This window comes from Chiloscyllium punctatum, chromosome 1 (genome assembly GCF_047496795.1).
Source record: "Chiloscyllium punctatum isolate Juve2018m chromosome 1, sChiPun1.3, whole genome shotgun sequence".
Lineage (NCBI taxonomy): Eukaryota > Metazoa > Chordata > Chondrichthyes > Orectolobiformes > Hemiscylliidae > Chiloscyllium > Chiloscyllium punctatum.
The window spans coordinates 13,514,635-13,539,748 of record NC_092739.1 but is presented as its reverse complement, the minus strand read 5'-3'; the positions used below and the strand labels follow the sequence as shown (position 1 = coordinate 13,539,748).

At 41.0% G+C, this 25,114-nt stretch overlaps 1 protein-coding gene across 2 annotated transcripts in view; it reads right to left on the bottom strand.

Annotated features, from left to right (window-relative positions):
* The window catches only part of anapc10 (anaphase promoting complex subunit 10), a 52,075-nt gene that overhangs the window by 6,436 nt on the left and 20,525 nt on the right, over positions 1-25,114 (bottom strand). For both annotated transcript variants that reach the window (XM_072571430.1, XM_072571525.1), the window contains one exon: positions 14,134-14,254. In XM_072571430.1, the coding sequence (XP_072427531.1) occupies positions 14,134-14,254 (121 nt within the window). The remainder of the gene's footprint in view (positions 1-14,133; positions 14,255-25,114) is intronic.

Genomic DNA, 25,114 nt, shown 5'->3' with positions numbered 1-25,114 from the left:
TAATCTCCTGGTTCTATTTTTTTTTCTTTTCTTTTCTCTCTTTTTTTATTCTTTTTTTTCTCAGTCACAACTCCAGGGTGTCAGTGGACACCCGCGTGCTCCTACTCCAAGGACACCCGGGCTTTGGCCACCAATTCTTAATTCCCTCACACTCTCCTTCTATTTGTAGATGAGGGTGATGATGTCATTCCTCAAATGATTCAGACGTGCTACAAGCCAGAAACATGCTTTCATACTGAACCTGGCCAAATTAAGTCCCATAGAGTTGAACACAATGCAACTGGTAAGCTGTCGCTTCCAGGAAGTTTACTCTTTTCGAAGGCCTTAGTTAGCTCGTCTAGAGATAGCAGCTTGTCTAGACTTCCAGCATACGGTTATCTAAGATTTTTATAATAGAACACAGTAAGAACTGGGAGACCGTGTTGTGAGCTTCATATCAGAAATAAAATTGCTGCAAGTGCAAGCTGTGAATGGCAATGTGAAAGCAAACAAGCACCGGGTACCTGGGTGATGAGAGCAGGCATCTATGCAGCTCTTTAACACGATAACCCCAACTATGAAAACAAGAAAGAGAAAAATTTGACTTCTGAGGTGGAGAGAAGGAAAGGATCAGTTGCCCCAATTTTGATACTGCCAGCTTGGACTCAACTCTCCAAACTATCGAATGCAGCCCATTACACAAATGACCAAACTTCTGCGACCAAAGTATACACAGAAATGTCCAGGACAAAATGCATCCCAGGAAGGTGTCACTTGGGAAATGGAATGAAAAGTCAAATTACAGGCTGACTCCAGAAAATTCAGATTAGTTGGGCACCCTGCTATTTACAAATTGAGAAATAAACAATTGGACTGTGCAGCAAGGTGGGCGAATAGAGGGAGGGAAAGGAAGACGGGACTAAAAAAAAAAGAGAAAAGTAGTGACAAAGAAAATGAAATAAACCTGTTTTGAATCTATAAAAATAATCTATATAATATGAAGGAAAAAAAGACAACATTTGTAAAAAGGAGTTAATTTTCTGTGTCAGATTGATTAGCAGTCAGTACCTATGCTTGCATTAGGTTCAGTTTCTGTCTACTCCACTAATCTAACAACTTTATAGCACAGTCAACCATGTAGCAGACAGTGAATAGCCATTTTCACAAAACCATCAGTAGAGCTGTGAAAGGTTAACAGTAATATTTGGATACTGGCATTTATCTAGACGTCTGTTATTCCCCTGAAATTGCTGAAGCATTTGTACAACTTTAATGGAAACACAGTCTCACCCTAATTTTGACATTAAATTCACACCATATACAAACAAAATCTCATTATCCAATAGTTCAATAACATCTCATCCAGAAACTTTGCAACCATTGAAATCCCGACATCCACCATCCTGGTGCCACCTGATCAAGGAGTCCAAACAGGAACGGAAATTGGCAAGGTGCTGGAAGGGGATCTCGGAGAAGCATGAAGTTCTCTCTTGGCTGGTTCAGGACAACACAAGAAAGGTGAAGCAACTCATCCTTACTGGCAGTCTCAGGTATCAAGCTTGAACAGTGGTTCATGATCGGGCAGGACACCAGATGTCAGAATGACAATGGCATGGGTTACTGGCCTGGGATGATTGCCAATTTAATGACAACTGTTGAAACTGAGAGAAGTGTATTTTGACCAAACCTGGGAAGTGGCTTTCCCCTGGCTTGGTATCTCTGGTTGCTCTCCAGCCTCTGGAGATTCTTACACAGCATCAACTTTATTACCCTCATTTATTCTGTTACCTCATTAGAAAACACAATTGAGTTAGTTGAACACAATTTGCTTTTAACAAATGATTAACTTTCCTTAATTAGCACACAATTGTCCAAAAGGATGTTAATTTGGCCAGGATTATTGTGTCTAAATCTTTTCTACAGAGGTGAAACTGCTGGTCTTGTAATTGCTGGGCTTATTTTTGAACAAGGGGGAACGACATTTATTATCCTCCAGTTTGAAGTCTAAAAAAAGTTTGTGAAATGATGACCAGTGTCTCTGCGATTTTCACCCCTACTTTCCTCAGTCCCCACCAGACACTTTTATCTGGCTGAACCCTTACTCCCACCTATTGCTGGTTACATGAGAATAATGGGTAACAGGGTACCAGGTAATGGGGACTTTATTGTCTCATGAAGCTCAGCCTTTTAGGTCAAGTGCTTGGCTCCTTTGCCGTTTCAAGCACATGACTTGAGTAATGTGAGAAACGATCACACAGCAGTGTACAGCCCAGACTTGAAGAACTACATTTACAAAGTAAAGAGTTAAGTAGCCAACACTGGAGACTCAAACATTTCTGAATAACAAATAGACAGAGTTGACCATACTGCCTTAAGTCTGCATCCCCACTCAATATGACAATCATTGATTTTCTACCTCAACTCCATTTTCCCACATGCTCACTACATATATTTCTATTGTCTCTCTCAGATTTAATCATTTTCAAAGATGGAGCATCTTTGGTAGAGGTAGACAATTCCAAAAATTCACAATCTTTTGAATGTAGAACTTTCTCTTCAAATCAATCTTCAATTATTCACATCTATCCTAAGACTGTGCCCAATATTTTAGGTCCTTACCCTGGAGAAATAACCTTCTCATGTCGAGCTTGTCAAGCTTTGTCATGAGACTGCTGCACTGTTCCAGTAAGCCTTAATGCAAACTCAAAGAACAGTATCTCATTTTCCATTTGGGAACACTGTTGTCACAAGAATTCAGCATTAAGTTCAATAAGTTCAGAGACTGATTCCATTCTTCCATGTTTTTACACACCCAATACCCTGTCCTGTAATGACATGGGTTGCTCTTAGCACAGCGCACCCATTCTTTCTTACTCTCAGTTCTTATTATCACTTGGTCAGCTTCTCTTCTGTCCTGCCCTACTATCAAGAACCCCCTCATTTGCCTAACCTTTCATATATATTAGATTCCCTGCAGTGAGGAAACAGGCCCTTTGGCCCAACAAGTCCTCTGCCTTGTTAGTGGGAAATGCAATTAAAATTGACAGCAAGAAGTGATAGAGAGTCAAAAGGTGTAGAATCTTCATGGGTAGACTTGAGGAACACAAAGGAAAAAAACAACTCCGATGGGAGTTGTGTACAGGCCTCCTAGTGGTAGTCAGGATATAGGAAGAGGTGATAATCTTATGGTATTATCGCCAAACTATTAACCCAGAGACTCAGCTAATGCTCTGGTGACCCGGATTTGAATCTCACAACAGTAAACAGTGGAATTTGAATGTGAAAAGAAATCTGGAATTAACAATCTACTGATGACCATGAAACCATTGTTGATGGTCAGAAAACCTCATTTGGTTCACTAATGTCATTCAGGGAAGAAAATCTGCTATCCTCACCTGGTCTGGCCTACGTGTGTCTCCAGACCCACAGCAATGTGGTTGACTCGCAACTGCCCTCTGAAATGGCCTAGCAAGCCATTCAATTGTATTATCTCTGAGCTCCATCTCCACCCATCCTCCAACTTCCCCAACCTCGTCTTCAGTATAAATATCACATTTTCCTAGCTACTATTAGTTCTGATGAAAAGTCACCAGACTGAAACGTTAACTGTATTTTCTCCCCACAGGCACTGCCAGACCTGCTGAGTTTCACCAGCAATTTCTGGTTTTGTTATCTTCAGAATCTTGCATGGTTTCAGAAGATCAACATTCATTTTTGAATCAACCAGTTATTCAGCCTCTTGACACAGTTCAACCCACTCATCTCAGAAACCAACCTTGTGAACCTTCCCTGCAGTGCCTCCAAATTATAGCCTTAGATTTTGAGACAACAAATGTGCGTAGTACTCTGGTTGTAATCCCAAGACACTGCACAATATCACAAGACTTCTCCATCCTTGTTCCCCAATCCCTTGCAATAAAGGGCAATGTGACATATGCTTTAATTGCTTGCTGTAATTGCATGCGAACATTGTGTTTTGTATGAGCATCCCACAGTTCCTCTGAACATCAATATTTACGTTTCACACCTTTTAAAAATAAAATGAGTGAACAATCCCTCATTTCCCAACATTATATTACATCTGCCAACATGTTGCTCAACTAATTTAACCGCCTTATTACATCATCGTTTACAGTTTACATTTCCACCTGGCATTTATTAAAGTCCCTTACTATAAAACACATGAGAAATACCCAGTGAAATGAACACATTTGCACAGTGGTGAAAGAATGGTTTTGAAGGTCAGTGTGATATATTAGAACAGTAGATTGGGCTACCTGACTAATGACTGATAAAGTTTCACATGCCTAACTATCTAGAGCCCAGAGATATGTGAATAGTTACTTAAATAAATAGGTCTGAGGCATACTATTTATGCAATTAAAATGACTTTAAGATAATACTTAAGCACAAGTTTCAGACTGGGCACATGGCATAATATATTGTGTCATCACAATGGTGGCTAAACAGAGGATAGCTTTTCAGACTACCTCCATTTCCTGTACCCACCTGCTTGTCTAAACACCAGTTTTCTGAGTAAGTCATCCAAATAAATTAATTAAATTGGATTAGCATGCCACACAAACTCAGCATACAAAATATTTATATTTTAATACCAATAAAATGTTTAGCAGCAGTTTAAAATAAATTTTGCAGTGGTACTTAACGAAAGCGAATTTAAATATTGATAGATATTAAAAAACTGGAAAGATATCAAGATATATCCTCTCTAAATTTATGTAGTTGATTATGGTTTGTCAACTGTCTGTCCTCTGCTCAAAAAGTTAACAAATGACGTACAGAGAATCAACCTATTTTCTGACCTCCACCACTTTTTAAGCATGCATCATTTGCAAATTAATTGCAGGGGGAACAGCCTTATTACAAGACCCTCTTCCCAAAAAGCAAGAATACAAAACAGCTCTCTGATCATTAATTCTAATTTCACACATTTCACACATTGTGAAATGTACAGCAAATAATTTCTGTAGAACAGTGACACCTAGTGGATAAAATAAAATTCAAATGTACTAAATTATAAGGAGAGCATCAATTTGTTCTGTTATCTTTCTTAAATAAAAGTATACTAGAAAAAATTGAGGCTCAATTTTACACTGTGGCAAAGAATTATTTTTAATCATGTTTAATGTTTTGTCATATCTCTTACTGCACAGCTACCTGTGGAGCACGTTTGATGACAACATCCAGCTCTATTTTGACTCTTACATATTGAACATAACTAATGTTCTGCCCTCCAAATCCTAAGCTGCATCAACTGCACATTATATTTGGTTCTCGCAATAGGCACCACAGTAAAGCAGTCTGGGAAGGGTGTCCTGCTTGCTGGGAAGAAACAAAGTGACATCACAGGAGTGGTCTTACACTATTACAGAACTAGAGGCTTCAAAGACAGAGTTGGTTGGTAACTTGTAGGTAAGGACAGGTTAATATTTCCAACTTTTATGTCTAATAGTTTGTAAGGTGTTCTTATGGTTTACAGCTTCTAAGAGATTCTGGAGTAACAAGGAACAGGAAAGAAGGACAGTAGAGAAATTGGTATTTTTCTATATTAAGTTAAACCTTTTGGAAGACGCTTAAAGGGGTAACCATGATGTGGAGGTGCCAGTTTTGGACTGGAGTAGACAAAGTTCAAATCACACAACACCAAATTATAGTCCAACAGGTTTATTTGAAAGTACAAGCTTTTGGAGCGCTCTCCTTCAGCAGATGGTAGTGGGGCAAGATCACAGGACACCAAATTTATAGTAAAAGACCTAAGTGTTGTACAATTGATGCAATGCATTGGACAATCCTAGATTGCTGTTAAGCCTTTAATCACTTAGAATGGGGATGCAGGTTTCGATTGAATAATATGTAAATCCCTATATTTCTTTCAAGTCACAGCCCCAAGATAACTTAAGGCTTTATCAGTTTTAAAAAAAGCAATTTCTCAGTTCAGACAATATATTAAAGGTGTGAGGTTAGAGTTTGTCTGTATCCCAACCTGGAGTTAGACTGGTTCTATTTCCAAATTAGAAACTTATGAAAATGTCACATTTATTACATGCAGATTGTGTGTTTTTGAACAAAATAGAATACCTGCAAATCCTAATTCACCCCTTGGACTTTTGTGTGTGTGCCTGTTGTGGTAGGGAGAGGGAAGGCGCGAGAGAGAGAGACTGAGCAGGGGGGGGGGTTCTGTGTGAGTATGTGATCGCGTGTGTGTACGTATGCTCATTATGTGGAAGTGTGTGCGACTGTATAGTGTGGTGGAGTCACCTGTAGTGTGTCATGAACCCAAGATCCCAGCTGAGGCCATCCTCATGAGTATTGAACTTGGCTATCAGCCTCTGCTCAGTGACTCTCCCTCACATACACATGCATGCACATACACAAGTCCATGGGGTGAAGTTGCAAATTTGTATTTGCAGATGTATTCTATTTTGTTCAAAAAGCACACTACCCCACTAGCTACCTGACAAAGGAGCATCATTCCAAAAACTTTCAAATAAACCTATTGGACTTTAGCCTGGTATTATGATATTCTTAACTTGAAATGGGCAAGTCATGGCAGGAGAGCTCAAAGTCACGATGTGCTCCTCCTGCACTATGTGGGAAGCTGGGCACGTTTCCAATGCCCAGGACCAGGCACAATTCCTGAAAGCCTGGGTTTTGCAGCTGGAGAAAATGGTTGGGGACACTGTGGAACATCCATGAAGTTAATGAGTCACAGATAGCATCTTTAGAGAAGAGGTCACACTGCAGGCAAAGATGCCAAATGCAGAAATGGAATGGATGACTACCAGGCAGAGCAAGAGGACAATGCAGGAGTCTCAGTTATTCCTGTGCAAAGCAGAAACACCACTTTGAATACTGTTGATGGGAATGTCCACCCAGGAGAAAACAGCAACAGCCAAGTGGCACCACAATTGGTACTGCTCACATGGGAGAAATAAATATGTGGAAACAATTGAATCCCTATGACTATTACAAAAGACATGGATAAGTGTTTCTGTGGCCACAAATGAGACTCAAAGATGGTATGTTGTCTCCATAGTGCAATGGTCAAGATTGCCTGGGAGTGTCTCCAGAACATCCTGAAAGGAAATGGTACACATTGAAACCAACATATATAAAAATGGGAAAAGGTCCTAAAAACAAAATATAGGGATTAAGGAAGCAAACTGAATATGATCTCAGTATCAGGGCCACATGCTGGTCAGAGTAGGAAAAAATACAATCTATCAGATGAAAATACAACTAAAGGGGGAAGAGCTTCAGATTCCTGGGGCTTTGGAACCAGTTCTGGGGGAGGTGAGACAGTTTACAACTGGGCAAGACCATACTTGGGAAAGTATTTACTAAAGTCATTGGGGCGGTTTCAAACTAAATTGGTAGGAAGATAGGAACCATTGCAAGGGCTTAGAAGAAGGGAAATCATGGCCAAAAACAAAAGGCAGCAATGGCAATAAAAGTAGTGATGGACTCAGGAATCAAACAAGGCCACAGTAAAGAAAATATTGAAAATGGGACAAGAAATGTTTAGAAGGCAAGCTTTGTGCTTGAATACATGGAGTAGTCAAAATAAAGTGGATGAATTATGTCATGCAAATAGTTGTAAATTGGTACGATATAGCTGGGTTACGAAGAAATTGCTGCAGGGTGATCAGGGATGGGATATGGACATTCAGCGGTGTTTAGTATTTAAGAAGGACAGACAAAAAGGGAAAGGCATGGAGTTGCATTGGATATAAGCACTACACTGAGGAAAGATATTAGCTCAAGCAATGTAGAATTTGCGTGGGTCAAATTAAGAAATACAACAGGGCAAAATACATTAGAAGGGTGGTACCTAGACCACCAAACTGTATTGGTGATGATGGGAATGACACTAAACAGGACATTAGAGATACATGTGGGAAAGGAACATTTGTAATTATGGATGACTTTAGATCATAGATTGGGCAAATCAAACAAGGGATTCCTCCTATTGATGTGACTACAGAGTACACAGCATTGCTGCCTGGGCCAAGATGTTGAGAAAATTATCAAATCCAGGCCATCTTTCTTTGGATTTTATATAATGAGAAAGGAATAAATAAATGGTAAATGTAGATGTGAGACCTCCGTTGGGAGGAGTGACCATAAGATGATAGAATTCTTCAACTGAGTGTGAGTCATTCTTGGGATAAGGGCATCATTGGCTGGACCAGCATTTATTGCCCATCCCTAATTGCCCATTGGAAACCCATTTCCTTTCTGCATTTGAGAGCAGTTAAGAATTGATACTGAGACTAAGGTCCTGAAGATTAACAAGGGAAACTATGACAGTATGAGGCAGGAGTTAGCTATAATGGATTAGGAGATGTTGGAAAGACAGTGGAAAGGCAATGGCAAATATTCAAAGAGCAAATGGATGAACTACAAAAAATGTTTATTCCTGTTTGGTGTGAGTGCAAAGAGAACAATGACCAAACCATGGCTTACAAGTGAATTTAGAGAGATACTATTAGATTTTAAAAAAGAGCCATACAAATTAGGAAGAAGAAACTATAGAACTGAGGATTGGAAGTAGTTTTTGTCAGCCAAAGAGGACCAAGGGATCGATTAAGAAAGGGAAGATAGACTTTGAGATTAAGCTTGAGTGGGATATTAGAACAGACTGTAAAAGTTTCTGTCGGGAGAGAAAAAGATTAGTGAAAACTAATGTGGGTCTTTACAGCCAGAAACAGGGGAATTTATAATGGAGAACAAAATAAAAATGGGATGATGAAACTAAACTCATATTTTGCCTCTGTCTTGGCAAAGTCGGAGATGAACAAAGTACCAGAGATGATGATGAGCAATGAGGGGGAGGAACTGAAACAAATCTGTTATAGTAGAGAAGTGGTGTTAGAGGAATTGATGGGATTGAAGGCGAATAAATTCTCCAGCCTGATAGTCCACATCCCAGCGTACCTAAGGAAATGGCCCAAGAAAGGGTGGATGCATCAGTGATCATCTTGAGACTTTTTTTTAGCTTTTGGTATAGTCTGTACACATTGGAGGATAGCTAACGTAACCTCACGGTTTAAAAAGGAAGGTAGACAGAAAACAGAATTATAAGCCAGTGACATTAATGCTGGTAATGGGGAAGATGCTGGAATGTATGATCAAAGATTTTATAGTAGACAACTTTGACACAGTCAGCATGGATCTACAAAAGGGAAATCACACTCCACAAATCTACTTAAATTCTTCCAAGGATGTAACTAGTAGAATTGATCAGAGAGTCAGTGAGTATGGCTAGTTTAGACTTTCAGAAGGCTTTTGACAAAGTCCCACACAAGAGCTTAATATGTAAAATTAAAGTATATGGGATCGGGGGTAGCGTATGGAGATGGATAGAAAATTGGCTAGCAGACAGAAAACAAACAGTAGGAGTAAATGGGTCTTTTTCTTAATGGCAGGTAGTGACTAGTAGGATACCACAGGGATCAGTATGAGGACTCCAGTTATTCACAATGTATGTTAATGATTCACATGAGGGAATTAAATGTAATATCTCAAAATTTGCAGATGACACAAAGCTGGGTGCAAGGATGAGCTGAAGGGAGAATGCAGAGATGTTGCAGTATGATTTGGACAGGCTGTAAGAGTGGCAGATGCATGCAGTATAGTGTGGATAAATGCGAAGCTATCTACCTTGGTCGCAATAATTGGAAGGTAGATTATTGGAATAGCTGTAATGTTCAACAAGTCCTGAGTGTCCTGGTGCAGCAGGTAGTAAAGAAGGCTGATGTTATGTTGGTCTTCATAGTGGCAGGATTCAAATGCAGGAACAAGGAGATCTTGCTGCAACTATAAAGGGCTTTAGTGAGACCACACCTAGAATACAAGTGCAGTTTGGAGTCCTTTTCTGAGGAAGGGTATTCTTGCTATAGGAGTGCAGCGAAGGTTTACCAAATGGATTTGTTGGATGGTAGGACTGACGTAAGATGGAGATTGTATCAGTCAGGATTATATTTACTGGGAGTTTAGAAGTAAGAGGGGAAATCTCCTAGAAACCTATAAAATTCTAACAGGACTAGACAGAACAGATGCAGGAAGGATGTTCCACATGGTGGGGAAGTTCAGAACAAGGGATCATAGCTTAAGAATAAGGAGGTAAATATTTTAGAATTGAGAGGAGGAGAAACTTCTTCATACAGGGAGTGGAGAGTTTGTGGAATTCACTGCCAAAAACAATACTTGAGGACAAAAAATTATGTATTTTCACGGAAATGGATATAGCTGTGTCTCAAGGGATATTGGGAAACGGTATTGTGTTTGATGAACAACCATGATCATATTGAATGGCAGAGCAGGCTTAAGGGGATGAATGGCCTACTCTAGCTCCTATCATCTATGTTTCCATGCTACAAATGAGCTTGCTGACCTATTCTCTGTCAACCAAGATTCTTTCTAAACTTTCTTACTAATGTTCCATTATTGCATGGCATTGCCTCCCCCAATTTCAATATTTTCCTCCAGCTCTAAAATCCTCCAAAACCACTATGTTCCTCTAACTATTTTCTCTCATGGATTCTCAAATCTCTTCACTCTAACCTTTACAATCATGCCTTCGGTTACCTGAACTGCATGCTGTGGAAATATCTCCGTAACATTTGGGCTCTCTACCTCCCTCCCCTTTAAGACTCTCCAAAAATCTATTCATATGGCCAAATTTTTAATTAACCCTCCTAAAGCCAATGATTTGTCATTATTTTATCTGGCTATGATTCTATGGGAAACCTTAGAATTCTTCTTTTTATGTTAGAAGTGCCACAATATTCAAGAAGCAGACAAGCGTTACATCAAGTAATGCACAATGGCTACTGAGGTGGAGCTTTAAAGTCACAAAATGCAAAGTCATGAAGTAAACATACGCTGCAGCCAGTTTAACTTGAGTTTGGGAGGTGTTCATTAATTTCAGATTGTAAATCAACCTTTTAAGATTGTTTTGCATCGAGAGCAATGTTTAATACCTGTTATGTGATAAAACACACCATCTGCTAAATACGTATATGTCTGAGAGAAAACCTGGAGACCATTGCTGAAATAAGAACCAGTAACAATGTTATTATATCCACAGAACAATTTTATCCAATAAAGTTAATAACCACATAATAGAAGCTAGGTCATTCCATATTCTTGAATGGCAAAATTTGGAAGTATGAAATGATAAGTAAAAGTTTGAAATAACAGTAATATGTGCAGTTAAGTAGCGCTGCTCTATGATGAAGCCAAGGAATCTTCCAAGAACCCTTAGATTCTGGAAATTCCAAGAGGATGAGAAAACTACCAATGTATCACATTTATTTTAAAAGGGAAAGATGCAAGACAGGTAAATATAAGCCAGTTAGCTTACCATTTGTTAGTGGAAAAATAGCATAACAAGAACAGAGTCAGCATGGCTTCACAAAGGGAGAATCACGCCTAGTAAATTTATTACAATTATTTGAGGAGTTAACAAGCAGTGGAAGTAATATATTTACATTTCCAGAATATGTTTGATAAGGTACCACAGATTAGGCTACTTAAAAGTTGGAGGTAGCATATTAGAATGGATGGAGAATTGGCTAACTAATAGAAGACAAAGAGTTGGGGTAAGTTGGCATTTTTAGGAAAACAGCCTGTAACTAGTGGGGTGTCACTGAGGTCAGTGCTGCAGCCACAATCTTCAGAATATATGTTAATAATTTAGAATTTTGCTATGTTAAAAGTGCCATAAAACTGCAACATTCAATTTCCTCACCTAAGGTTTTAATGGAAGCATTATCATATGGAAATAATGTCAAATCATTGGCTTTCGGAGGGTTAACTACAAGTTTGGGGATGACACAAAAATGGGTGTGAATGCAAGGGGTGAAGATGACAGACTCTGCAGGACGATATAGACAGCTTAAGCAAGTGGTGAAAAATTTGATAGATGGAATATAATATGAGGTTATGTACTTTGGCAGGAAGAATAGAGGAGCTGAATATTATTTAAATGGAACAGGATTGCAAAAAGCTGCAGAACAGCGATTTGGGAGTCCTCATCCACAAAAAGCTAGCAACAAAGTTCAAAAGACAATAGGGAATAGGAGTGGTATGTTGGTTACTATTTCAAAAGGAATGGAGTATAAAATTAGGTAGGTTTTTCTAAAACTATATAAGGCTGTAGTCAGACCACAGCTAGAATATTGTGAACAATTTTGGGCCCCTTATCTAAGGAAAGATACAGACATTGGAGGCAATCCAGAGAAGATTCACTAAATTTATTCTATGGAGGGACTGTCTTTTAATGAGAAGTTGAGTAGGTTGGGCCTGTACTACTTGGAGTTGAGAAGAATGAGAGACGACCTTATTTAAAGAAACAAGATTTTTAGAAGTCTGGATGGGATAGGTATGGAAAGGGTGTTTCCCCTTGTGGGAGAAGCTAATACCAGAAATTTTTTTTAGGTGTTTGGAAGAAGCATGTGAACAGGAAGTTCTCTCGAAGAAGCCATGTTATGTTGCTGCAGGGTAGTTTGTGGATGGTACACACTGTAGTCATTTTCTATTAGTAATAGAAAGGATGATTCTTCATGGTTGAGAATGCAGTGCCAATCAAGGGGAATGCTTTGTTCTAAGCGGTGTCAATTTTATTTCATTGTTTTGGAGCTGTCCTCATCCAGATAAGTATAGAGTACTCCATTACAATACTGACTTGCACCTTGTAGATGGCGTGTGGAGTTCAGAAAATCAGGAGGCAAGTTACTGCAAGATTCCAGTTTCAATGCTTGCTCCTATTCTGGTTTATCACCCTCTTTTCCTGTATGCACATTCCTTCAGAGCCAGTACTTTTTCCCCTGAGCTTCACTGTTGCTCAGTTACATCAAGCAAATACTGCTTGTGAGCTTTTCAATCCTCATTGTCTCAGGTGCACTCAAGTATTCCTGTTCATATGCTTCTTCCAAACACCCAAAAAAATGAGATAATATATAAAAGCACGAGGGCAGCAGGAACATAGGCATATCCTTACGTGTTAGCTCCTTTCAAAGTCACACAACATCTTGACTTGGAAAATATCCCTACTCCATCACTGCTGGGATAAAATCCTGAAAATCCAAAATCCACTCTCGCACTAACATTTATGTGGAATTCACACCACATGTATTGGAAAGTTACAAGAAGATCACCTCCAACTTCAAGATCAATAAATGCTTGCCAAAAAAGCATAGATGTCGTCATTAAAGAACAACAAGAAATGCATTTCAGATAATATTGATAGGGAATTGCAGAAGACAGTAAATTCTTTATATTAGAGTATAGCAAGAAGATTTTTCTGTATAATCAGTTTTTGTGTGGTTTCCAGTTGGCCCTTGTTAAAGAATAGTCCATTTGAAAAATATCATTAAATGGCTCTCATTAAAAAAATCTTGGGACTTCAATCAAAATTATGAGTGCTCTGACATGCTTTAACATGATGGTGTTTCATGTAGCATCGCACAACTAATGAAAAAGGATCAGATTCTACTGAAGGCAGGGTAGCTGCAGTGTGTCCTCCGAAATTGGGTTTTCAAATGCATCATCTGTGACAGTGAATTTCATACCTCACTCAAATGTTAAGTATGTGCTAACATAGACACTCTTACCAATTCCAATCTCATCACATCGGGAAGACAATCCTTCTATACTTTCTGAAGGGGTAGATAAAGGACTCAATTTTTTTTAACACCAAAATGTATCACCCTAAGATATGACGCTGTGCACCTTTAAAGTATTTGCTGAAATATAACCTCATCATAAGCACATTTTGCCCATTATTTAGCACAGAACAAGGGAACCGAAACTTCAGCTTATGCTACTTTGGTGTCTGGTAACCCAGCCCTTAGATTTGCAGAAATGTTTAATTCGCTGGTTTGTTTACATGAATATTGCGGTCTTGAAGATTTAAAAGGTGTTTTAAATGCTATGTGTTTATTAGGAAAATTCACAAAGCACAATACTTGAGAAAAGCAGTCCTCAGATATTTCTTCATATGCACCATGCAAACAATGAAGATGAAAGACTGGGAAATCACTGCAGGAGGGCTGCAGGAAGCTTGATAACAAGGGGAGAACTATTATAACGCCAACTGTTATCAAGAAAGAGGTGATAAGTTCATACCCGCATTTCTTTGAGGTCATGGAAGTTGTTTCCCACTCTGACAGAGACCTTGCTTGGAGTATAGCTTTCATCTGATTTGTAGTCTGCATAAATACATAGGGTTTTCACAGTTGTTTTCCGGCTATAAAATAATCAAATTAATCACAGTAACTGAAGTATCAGAAATACATAGCATAGCGGTCAGGTGCTTGTAATAAGAATAGCTGCCTTTTCTTTTTGTTTTTCTTAAATTAACTCCTAACAGATGTAACTGAAATCTATTAAAATCAAAACAAACTTATCACCTTTATGTGCAGAAGTGTTAACTGTAGGCTAGCCTAGGAGTTGTATGTGTGGGGCCTCCAGGTAAATCTGAATGCTGCCCTGAATCAAACCACCACACTATGACTTTGAGAAAGCAATCCAGAGTATGTCGTCAAATCTACATTCCCCACCACAACCACCACCACTCACTTAGCCCAAAGCACTATAGATAATCGTGGTAATCTGAAAGCTACCTCAATTCTGACCAGCAATTCACTGCAGACTACACAAACAGTGTGCTTGCCTGATTTGTATGATAAATGTTCTTCTGATGTCTTGCTGGTGAAATTGTAAGTAAGTTTTGTTGAGATACTAAAAGTATCGCTGCTTTCGAATCACACGAGAATATAATTCACAATTTCTGAATCTCCATGGAAGCATAGAAATTATACAGTCATTTGGCCATCTTGTCCCTGCTGAACCAAGACACCCAGGTGTCCTTTTTGATTTCACCTTCCAGCACATTGCACATAGCCTTGCAGCTTACAGCACTTAAGGTGCTTTTTAAAAGAATTTAGGGTCTCTGCCTCAACCACCAACTCAGGCAATGAATTCCAGACACCCATCACCTTGAGTACAAAAGGTTTTCCCTCACATTCTCTCTAATCCTTCTGCCACTTAGCTTGAATCTATAACCCCTAGTTTTTGAACTCTGCCAAGGGAAACAGGTTTCTTCTATCTACTCTATCTCTGCCGCTCACAATTTTGTAACCTCAATCATAAAGGATACACCTGATCTAAAAGTCAGAGTTCTAAATTTGAGGAAGGCCAATTTGAAGGTATTCAGCAAGAACTTTCAACAGTTGATTGGGGTTGAACATTCACAGGTAAAGGGATGGCTGAAAAGTGGGAAGCTTTCAAAAATGAGGAAACAAGAGACCAAGGTGGTGAAGGGCAAAGCAGACAGATGTAGGGAATGCTGGATGACTGGAGAAATTGAGATTCTGATCAAGAAAAAGAAGGAAGCATATGTCAGGTACAGACAGCAGGGATCAAGGGAATCCCTAGAGGTCTATAAGGGTAGTTGGAATATACTTAAGGAAATCAGGAGAGCAAAAAGGAGACATGAAATAGCTTTTGCAAATAGAGTTAAGGAGAATCTAAAGGGTTTCTACAAATATATTAAGCACAAAAGAGAGAATAAGATCCTTTAAAGGTCAGCAAAGCTGTCTATGTGTGGAACTGCAGGAGGTGGGTGAGAAACTAAATGAGTATGTTGCATCAATATTTATGTGGAGAAGGATATGGAAACTAGAGAACTTGGGTAAATAAATAGTGGTACCGTGAAAAGTGTTGATATTACGGGGGGGGGGGGGGGGGGGGGGGGAGGAGAAAGAGTGCTGGATGTCTTAAAATCCACGCAGACACAGGGAGAATGTGCAAGCTCCACACAGACAGTCACCCAAGGCAGGAGTTGAACCTGGGTCCCTGGCACTGTGAGGTAACAGTGTTAACCACTGAGGCACCATGCCGCCCCAGTGACCAAGCTTCAATAACTTTTTGGGAACACAGTCTAAGATTTCCACTTCTCCATAAGGAAAAATAAAAAAGGTTTTCCCAGGTGTCACCTACGAAAAAAAAGTCTAGAACTAAATTAGATTTCTGGCCTTGCCCACAGGAACCAGTTTCTTTACATCTTCCCCCCATCATGTCCACTAATTATCATAAAGTTAGATCACCTTAAACACTTAAATTAAGATGAGCCTGACCCACCATACTTCAAAATTATTTTTTTCAATTTTGAATTGAACATTATATAGGTAGTAATAAAATTAACTTTAGTTCATAAGTTTCTGGATAGTAAAGTTGTATTAAGGGAGTCATAGAGTCATACAGCATTGAAACAGACCCTTCGGTCCAACTGGTCCTTGCCAACCATAATCCCAAACTAAACTAGTCCCACTAGCCTGTTCCTGGTCTATATCCTTCCAAATTTTTCCTATCCAAATGGCTTTTAAATTTTGTAGGCCAAAGTGAGGACTGTAGATGCTGGAGATTAGAGTAGAGAGTGTGGTGCTGGCAAAGCACAGGTCAGGCAGCATCCGAGGAGCAGGGGACTCGATGTTTCGGGCAAAGGCTTTGTGAATTCCTGATGAAGGGCTTTTGCCCAAAACATCTATTCTTCTGCTCCTCAGATGCTGCCTGACCTGCTGTGCTTTTCCAGCACCACATCTCGATTTTAAACATTGTGAAGTGTGCCCACATCCACCACTTCCTCTAGAAATTCATTCCACACACGAACAATCCTGTGTAAAAAATTTGTCCCTCATGTCTTTTATAAATTTCTCTCCTCTCACCTTAAAAAGGTGTCCCTAATCTTGAAATCCCCCATCCTAGGAAAAAAACAACTACCATTAACTCCAGCTATACTCACTATTTTATAAACTTCTATAAAGGTCGCCTCTCAACAGCCTATGCTCCAATGAAAAAAGCTCCAGCCTCTCTCTATAATGCAAACCTTCCATACCCGGCAATGTCCTGGTAAAGCTTGCTCCAACTTAATAATATCCTTCCTATAACTGGGTGACCAGAACTGGACACAGGAAGGGCCTAGTGAGAAAGGAATCATATAGAAATGTTTTACGCTTTCAAATTTATGATCAATTTACACTATTCAATCTACTAACACTGCTGCAATGATTTTTTTTCTTTAATTCACCGTTGGGAAGCAAAAGGAAAAGGAAAGACTTGCATTTATATAACATCTGACAAAACCTCAGGACATCTCAAAGCACTTTACTAATAATTGAGTGCATTTGAGCTATACTCACTATTACAATGCAGCAAATGAGCTGCACAGCGACAAATAGCAATGTGATTATTTCTTCATTTCTTCCTTGGGATGTGGTTCTCCCTGACAAAGTCAGTTGTTGCCCTTGCCTAATTGCCCTTGGTTTGTTCAGCCATTTCAGAGGGCAGGCAGAATGGATTGGAATAGAGTAGGCCTTTATTGTCACATATACTTGATGAGTACAATTACGTCGCCAATGACAGCAATGACTTTGATACAAAAGTACCTAGGCACTGCTTCTTTAGTTACAGGATTTAGACAATACCAACATAAAATGTCCAGGATTACAGAAATAAAAATTCAGTGCAGCAAACCATGCTGGTATCTAGCTTCCAGTCTGCACAGGCCTTGTCACCACAACATGCCAGTGACATGCCATGACAGATGGCCACTGCATTAGGCTGGAAGGTAGACATGCAAGGAGGCCTCTGCAGGCCCCAATGGGAGAAGGCTGCTGCAGAAGGTTTCCACGACACACTGGAAGGCCCCTATGGGAGGAGGCCACTACACCAGGCCAGGAGGTTGCTATGCCATGCTGGGAGGCCCTTACGAAAGGAGGCCGCTGCACCACACCAGTTGGCTGAGACGCTACGCTGGGAGCCTGCTGTGCCAGGTTGTGAGATCATCATGCCATGCTGGGAGTCTGCCAGAGGCCATGATGTCACCAGGCCAACATCAGGAGACCGCTGCAGGAGGCCAGGAGGTCGCCATGCTATACCAGAGGAGGTCCGGAGTTGTCGCTTGCCAGACCCCAGTAGTTGAAAAGAGAAAAATAAAAGAGGAGGGAAAAAACACCAAGAGTAAGAAGAAAAGAAGAAGAACGGATGCAGCAGACAAGCTCTGACAGGAGCATCCTACTCTGCCGCCATCTTATTAAGTTAAGAATCAACCACATTGCTATAGGTTTTGAGCAGCATGTAGGACAGAACAGTATGGACAGCAAACTTCCTTCCCTGAAAAGACGCAAATGAACCAACAGTCAATAACAGTTGTCATAGTCACCATTACCACGTCTAGCATTTTATTACAAAATTTACGGTTGAATTTTGCCATGGTGGCTTTTGAATTCATGTCCCAAAGCATTCACCTGGGCCTCTGGATACCAGCCCAGTGGCATTACCAACATGTGATAGCGATGACTCATTCTAATAATTTCAACGCTATTTTCTACGACTTCCATGGAGATCACAGGTATTTGGTGACTCCAGATCAAAACAAACTAATTGCAACACCTCTTTTGTGACGAATCATTTAAACAGGATAATAATCTGAAAATCTGTTTGTACAAATGGAGAACAAACATTGGCTGTGCATTCGGGGATAATACAAGAAGAGGAATAGATATTGTTCTCTGCGGCCAGGATCAAGAGTCCTGAAGGCAGTGCTGCCTGGTTTCAGGATATCTCGTATGGGCTGCAGAGGAACTGGAGTCAAAACGTGTGGTGCTGGAAAAGCACAGCCAGTCAGGCAGCATCCAAGGAGCAGGAGAGTCGACGTTTCGTGCATAAACTCTTCATAAGCATAACAGCTTATGCACGAAACGTCAACTCTCCTGCTCCATGGATGCTGCCTGACCGGCTGTGCTTTTCCAGCACCACACTCTTTAACTCTGACCTCCAGCATCCGCAGTCCTAACTTTCTCCTTTCAGAGGAACTTGGAATGACAAAGGAACGATCCAGTTGTCGTGGTCCACATATGTGCCAATATAGACAGAATGAGGAAAGAAGTTCTGCTGAGGGAATATGAGCAGCTAAAGTCTGAATTAAAAATCAGAACCAAAAAGTTAATCATCTCCGGATTACTATCTGAGCCATGAGCTAATTGAGATCGGGTCAACACACAGAGGTAAATATGTGGCTCAAAGATTGATGTGGGAGAAATGAGTTAAATTTGTGGGATATTGGCACCAGTACTAGAGAAGGAGGGAACTGTTCTGATGGGACGGACTTCACCCGAATCATTTTGGGACCAGAGTAATCCTACAGAATCACGCAATGATAGTTGAAGTTAGGGCTTCAGGGGCTCAGGTCATGCATAGAAACTAATGGCAAAGGTTAAAGTGGGGAGGGCTCAGAGGTTACTAAAACTTCTAGAGCAAATAATAGGACAGAGTGTATAGAAAGTGTCAGGAATCTGACTTCAGACACAGCAGATGAGGGGACAAGAATGAGAAAGGTTGCCGTTAATGCAAGACTGAGGGCACTGTATTAAATGCACACAGCATACAACACAAGGTAAATGAGCTTGCAATGTAGATTGAAATTGGCAGGTACAATGTTTGATTTGATTTATTTATTGTCACTTGGACCTAAGAACAATGAAAGGCTTTGTTTATGAACAGTACAAGCACATCATTATAAGCAAGGACATACAGATCATAGGGTGAAGCAAAACTTAGACACTGGCATAAAGGTTACATTGCACAGGGCATGCTCTAGGCAAGATTAACATTACTTGAAGTTAAAGTCCATTCATCATTCTAACAACGGCCAGGAAGACGTCGTTCCCAAACATGCTGGTGTGTGTATTTGAGCATTTGTATCTTCTGCTAAATGGAAGAGGTTGTAGTAGAGCATTACTAGCATGTGCTGCATTTTTGATGATGTTGGCAACCTTTCCACAGCAACAAGCCATGTAAATGGAGTCCATGGACTGAAGGTTGGCTTCCATAATGGTCTGGGCAGAGCAGCTGCTATACCAGATCATTATGCACCTGGACGGTATGCTTTCAATAGTTCATCTCTAACAGTTGATGAGGGTCCTTATGGACATGCCAAATTTCCTGACTCACCTGAGATAGGAGAGGCATTGTTGTGTCTTCTTGACCTTCACATCTATGTGGGAAGTCCAGGACAGGTTGTTGGTTATCATTACTCCGAGGAACTTGACACTCTCTGCCCACTCAACCTCAGCTCTATTGATGTAGTTTTTTTTGGGGGGGGGGGGGGGGGAGAGGGGGGAGAAAGAGGGGTTTCCTCCTTTCTTTCTGAAGTAATTGAGCAGGTCTTCAATGGGTATTACTGAGATATCGCTACAAAGGGATCAGGGCTGGGAACTAAATATCCAAGGAACCACGTCGTATCAAAACGACAGGCAGGTGGACAGAGGGAGACAGATTGGATTAGATTAGGTTCACTGCAGTGTGGAAACAGGCCCTTTGGCCCAACAAGTCCTCTGCCTTGTTAGTGGGAAATGCAATTAAAATTGATAGCAAGTAGTGATAGAGAGTCAAAAGGTGCAGAATCTTCATGGGTAGACTTGAACACAAAGGAAAAAAACAACTCCGATGGGAGTTATGTACAAGTCTCCTAGTGGTAGTCAGGATACAGGGAGAGGTGATAATCTTATGGTATTATCGCCAAACTATTAACCCAGAAACTCAGCTAATGCTCTGGGGACCCGGATTTGAATCTCACAACAGTAAACAGTGGAATTTGAATTTGAAAAGAAATCTGGAATTAACAATCTACTGATGACCATGAAACCATTGTTGATTGTCAGAAAACCTCATCTGGTTCACTAATGTCACTCAGGGAAGAAAATCTGCTATCCTCACCTGGTCTGGCCTACATGTGTCTCCAGACCCACAGCAATGTGGTTGACTCGCAACTGCCCTCTGAAATGGCCTAGCAAGCTACTCAATTGTACTAACTGCTACAAGGTCTCAAATAAATGAAATTGGACACTGGACACGTCACCTTGCACTGAAAAGACAACAGCATAAACAGTGCTGTTGACACTGCAAAGTCCTCCTCACTAACATCTAGCGCAAAAATTGGGAGAGCTGTCTCATAGATTAGTCAAGTCATAGCCTGACAGTGTCATACTCACAAATTATACCTCACAGGCAATGTCGCAAACAGCACTATTGCCTTCCCTGGATTTGTCTTGTCCCACCGGCAGGACAGTTGCGGGAGTGGGGGTGGGGGGGGGGGGTCCTCAACATTGACTCCAGGCCTCATATCAATCTCATGGCTTCAGTTAAACATGGACATGGAAACCTCCTACTGCTCACCAGGTACTATCCTCCCTTGGCAGTTAAATCGATACTCCTCCATGTTGAACAACACTTGGAAGAAGCACTGAGGGTGGCAAAGGCACAAAATGTACTGTGGATTTCAATGTCCATCACCAAGAGTGGCTCAGCTGCAGTACCACTGATCAAGCTAGTCAGATCCTAAAGCACAGAGTTGCGAGATTGGGTCTGCAGCAAGTGTCGAGGGAACCAACAAGAGGGAAAAATATACGTGATCTCATCCTAACCAATCTACCAGCTGCAGATGCATCTGTCCATGACAGTATTGGTAAAAGTGATGACCACACAGTCCTTGTGGAGACAAAGTCTCTCTTTCACATTGAGAATAACCTCCACGTTGTGTGATGTTATCACCGTGTTAAATGGGACAGACTTCAAAAAGATCTAGCAACTCAAGACTGGGCATCCGTGAGTAGCTGTGGGCCATCAACAGCAGAATTATACAATGGGTCAATCTGCAACTTCATAGCCAGGTATATCTCCCACTCAACCAATACCACCAAGCGAGCCATTCAAACCTGGTTCAATGGAGAGTGCAGGAGGCCAGGCTAGCAGCAGCACCAGGTGTACCTGAAAATGAGGTGTCAATCCAGTGAAGCTACCAAACAGGATTACTTACATACCAAGCAGCATAAGCAGTAACTGATAGTTGTGGGATCACTTAGCACTGTCTAACAGATCAGATCTAAGCTCTGCAGTCCTGGGAAACCCACTCGAGAATGGTGGTGGACAATTAAACAATTCACTGGAGGAGGAAGCTCCTTCTTCAATGACGGAAAAGCCCAACACATCAGTGCAAAAGACAAAGCTGAAGCATTAGGCGCAATCTTCAGCCAGAAACGTTGAGTGAATGATCCATCTTGGCCTCCTCCTATGGTCCGCAGCATTTTAGGTACCAAGTCTTCAGCAATTTCAACTCACTCCACATGATAAAGAAATAGTCGGAGACACTAGATACTGCAAAAGGTTATGGGCTCTGACAACACTCCAGCGATCGTACTGAAGCCTTGTGCTCCAGAACTTGTTGCTTCTCGAGTCAAGCTATTCTCATACAGTTTCTACCAAACAATGTGGAAAATTGCCCAGGGTATGTTCTGTACATAAAACGCAGGACAAATTCAACCCGGTCAGTTACCATCCCATCAGTCTACTCTCAATCATCAGTAAAGTGATGGAAGGTGAACCTGCTCAGTGATGCCCAGTTTGGGTTCTGTCAGAGCCGCTCAGCTCTTGATCTCATTGCAGCCTTGGTTCAAAGATGGACAATAGAACGGAATCCCAGAGGTGGGTGAGAGTGACAGACCTTAATATCAAGGTTGCCTTCAATTAAGTGTGGCATCAAGGACCCCAAGCAAAACTGGAATCAATGGGTATCAGGGGCAAACATTCCACTGGTTTGAGTGATAGCTGACACAAAAGACGATGGTTGTGACCGTTGGAGGTCAAACATCTCAGCTCCAGGACGTCACAGAAGTTCCTCAGGGTTGTGTCCTAGCTCAACAATCTACAACAGCTTCATCAATGACCTTCCCTCCATCACAAGGTCAGAAGTGGGAATGTTTGCTGATAATTGCGTAATGTTCAGCACCATTTGCGACTCCTCAGATATTGAAACTGCCCATGTTCAAATGCAAAAAGATCTGGACAATATTCAGGCTTGGCTGACAAGTGGCAAGTAACATTTGTACCACACAAATGCCATGCAATGACCATCACCAGTAACAGACAATCTAACCACCATCCTTGACATTCAATGCTGTCACCATCACTGAATTTTCCATTAACAACATGCTGGGGATTACCACTGTCCAGAAACTGAAATGGACTAGCCACATAGTCACAAGATCAGGTCAGAGGCTAGGAATACTGTGGGGAGTAACTCATCTCCTGACTCCCCAAAGTCTGTCCACCATTTAGAAGACACAAGACAGGGGTGTGAAAGAATAGCCCCACTTGCCCGAATCAGTGCAGCTCAAAAAACCGTCCAGGACAAAGTAGCCTGCTTGATTGGGACTACATTCTCAGGCATTCACTTCCTCCACCCAAATGCTCAATAGCAGCAGTGTGTATTACCAACAAGGTACACACATAACTTCACTGAAGATCCTCAAACAACACCTTCCATCTAGTAGGATAAGGATAGCAAATACATGGGAACACCACCACCTTCAAGTTCCTCTCCAAGCCACTTACCATCCTGACATGGAAACATATCGCCGTTTCTTCACTGTAACCGGATCAAAAACCTGGAATTCCCTCCCTGATGGCATTGTGGGTCAATCTACAGCAGGTGGGCTGCAGTGGTTCAAGAGGTCAACTCACCACCATCTTTTCCAGAACAACTGGGACAGGCTCGCTGGCCAGCAAGCGATGCCCACATCCCACCAAAATAATGTGGGGAAAAAAATGAATCAGGAGAGAGAAAAGAAATGCAGGATGTCAGCATGCAGGCGGACTGGGAAAATCATATTGAGGAGTTTGTTAAATGTCTCAGATTTCTTTTGGAGCAGCTTGAGGTACAGACCACTATGAAACTGGCAATTCTGGCTTTGATGATGTGTAATGAGGGAAACTTGATTTGGGAACTCAAAGGGAAAGGAAGCCCTGGGAGTAGCAGGAATCAGATGTAATCGTGTTACAACGCGAAAAGCTATCTACCAAGACACGAGGGAGTTGTTGGCTGGAGTTGATTGGAAAGGGACACGGGCAGGGAAGACAATGAAGCAGCAATAACAGGGGTTTCTGGGGGTAATTGGGGAGGAACAGGAGAAATTCATCCCAAAGAAGGAAAACATACTAAGTGGACGATGAGGCTAACAAGGATAGTTGGGGCAATATAAAAGCAAAAGCAGACGATGTGGTGAAGATTAGTGGGAAACCAAAGGACTTGGAAGCCTTTCAAAATGAGGAGAGGTCAATTAAAAAAGGAACAAGGGAGAAAAGATGAAATAAGAGATGAATTAGCTGGTAATATAAAAGAAGATTGCAGAAGTTTCTTTTAAGATATATAAAAGATCAGCGAGGCAAGAATGTTCATTGAACAACATTGAAGAAGTGGTAATGGAGAACAAAGAAATGGTGGAGGAACTGAATAGATACTTTGCACAGGTTTTCGCTGTGGAAGACATCAGCAGCAGAATTTCAAGAGAGTCAGGGGCCAGAGGTGAGTGGAGTGACCATTATTAAGGAGAAGGTGCAGGGAAAGGGAAGCTGAAAGGTCTGAAAGTGAATAAATCACATGGAATAGATGGACTGCATCCCAGAATTTTGAAGGAGATAGCAGAGGAGATTGTACATGCATTGGTGATGATCTTTCAGGAATCACTGGAGTCAGGGAGGGTCAGAGAGAACTGGAAAATGGCTAATGTCACACTTCTGTTTAAGAAGGAAGGGAGGCAGAAGACAGGAAACTAAAAAGGTGAGTTAGCCTGATCTCAGTATTTGATTTTAGACTTACCTAGGATGAGATTGCGAAGAATTTGAAAATGCATGGTAAAACAGGGCTAAAATAATATGGCCTCATCAAGGGGAGGTCATACCTGACAAATCTGTTAGATTCTTTGAGGAGGCAACAAGCAAGTTAGACAAAGGATAGGCAGTGGCAGGATTTATTTGGATTTCCACAAGGTACCACACAGGAGGCTGGTGAATAAAATAAGAGCCCACGGTGCAAGAAGGAAGGTACTGGCATGGATAGAAGATTGGCTGACTGTCAGAAGGTAGAGAATGGGATGAAGGGGTCTCTTTCAGGATGCAGCTGTTGACTAGTGGAGGTCCGCAGGGGTCAGTATTGGGACCGCAACTATTAATATTATACATTAACAATCTAGACGAAGGAACTGAAGACATT